Source organism: Emiliania huxleyi, assembly GCF_000372725.1.
Source record: "Emiliania huxleyi CCMP1516 unplaced genomic scaffold EMIHUscaffold_28, whole genome shotgun sequence".
In the NCBI taxonomy this organism is placed as follows: domain Eukaryota; phylum Haptophyta; order Isochrysidales; family Noelaerhabdaceae; genus Emiliania; species Emiliania huxleyi.
Window position 1 is genome coordinate 928,206 of NW_005199926.1, and position 1,249 is coordinate 929,454.

Consider the following 1,249-nt stretch of genomic DNA (forward strand, 5'->3'; position numbering starts at 1 on the left):
AAAAGGGCGGCGCGCAGCCAGGGCGAGTCCGTGTCTGGAGCAGAGAGGCTCGCCGCGCCGCGGGCGGGCACAAGCTGGAGGACAACCTGTGGCGTGTAGACAAAGCGTTTTCCTGGCGTGGTAGCAAGTTGTTCCCCCCGGTTGCCAGGAAAGCACCGATCTCGTGAACGCGAGATGTCGCAAAGAGAAAAATGGAAATCTCCCACCGCCCCTGCCAGTGTGCCGTACTTGGAAATGCCCCCACGTGGGCGGAAATGCCCCCAGCCCACACGCCCTTGCTGACGACACGCTAGCGACCCTCGCGTACGTGCGCCTCAGCTCAACCACGGACGTACTTCGACACTACGTACGTAGTGTGTGTACTGTCAAAACAGGGACGTACATACATGCAAGTACGACCTTATCCTCAAATTTTCTCTTCGGCTCGCTCCGCTCGCTTCGGTGCGCAAGAGCCGGGCCTCGCACGCCGGACGCAAGTCCTGCTGGTTCCTGGCCCTAATCCTGGCCCTAATCTACGCAGAGAACCCAGCCGGGGCGGCCGCCGTAGCCCTCGGCCCAAACGTATCCCTGGCCGTTCATTCACCAGCGGCGCGTTCTCGTCCGCGACCTCCTCGGTCATGCCTTCGGTGTCGCAGTGGTCGGTCGTGGTCCCACCGTCGGTCGTCATGCCAAGGCCCAAGCGCGACGCGCTCCTTGTGAGCCGCGAGCCACGCTGCGATTGATGCGTCCGCGCGCTCATTCGCTTCGTCCAGACGCTTGTTGAAGTCTGCCGCCACCTTCTGCCACTGCCGCTGCCGATGCGCCCGCAGCCACTGCACAGTCTCGTCAGCCAGCAGCGTCTTCGACTGGCGGTCCTCAATCATGGCCGCCTGCATCCGCAAGAACCAAGCAGACGCTCGAGGGCCAGACATGGTTGGCAAACTGCGTCGCTCGAAGACACGCACACGGTCGTGATTGTACGGTCTTGCGAAAAAGAATTTTACACGCGCCCTCGTGCGAAAAAGAAATTAGTCCCCCTTGGAGCACTTGTTCAGATGTACACAAACAGCGCACCCACGGCGCACCCACCCCACCCACCCACGCCGACCTCGAGAGCCCCCCCCCCCCCCCACCTAAGATTACGCTCATCTCCGGTTTGTCGGGCTGGCGCTTTTTAACAACCGCCGTCTCCAGCCTTTCCGCTTTTCAATCTACGGTGCTTTCAGGGCCTTCTGTCTTGGCGATACTTCCGTTTCCCTTTTCAGGGTTG

At 61.2% G+C, this 1,249-nt stretch overlaps 1 protein-coding gene across 1 annotated transcript in view; it reads right to left on the minus strand.

Moving 5' to 3' along the window:
- EMIHUDRAFT_101278 (hypothetical protein) overlaps positions 1-911 on the minus strand; it is a gene marked incomplete at both ends in the record, with an annotated part of 18,810 nt that extends 17,899 nt beyond the window's left edge. The window contains one exon of the mRNA XM_005776458.1: positions 655-911. Within this exon, the coding sequence (XP_005776515.1) occupies positions 655-911 (257 nt within the window). The remainder of the gene's footprint in view (positions 1-654) is intronic.
- Positions 912-1,249: the final 338 nt, after the last annotated feature.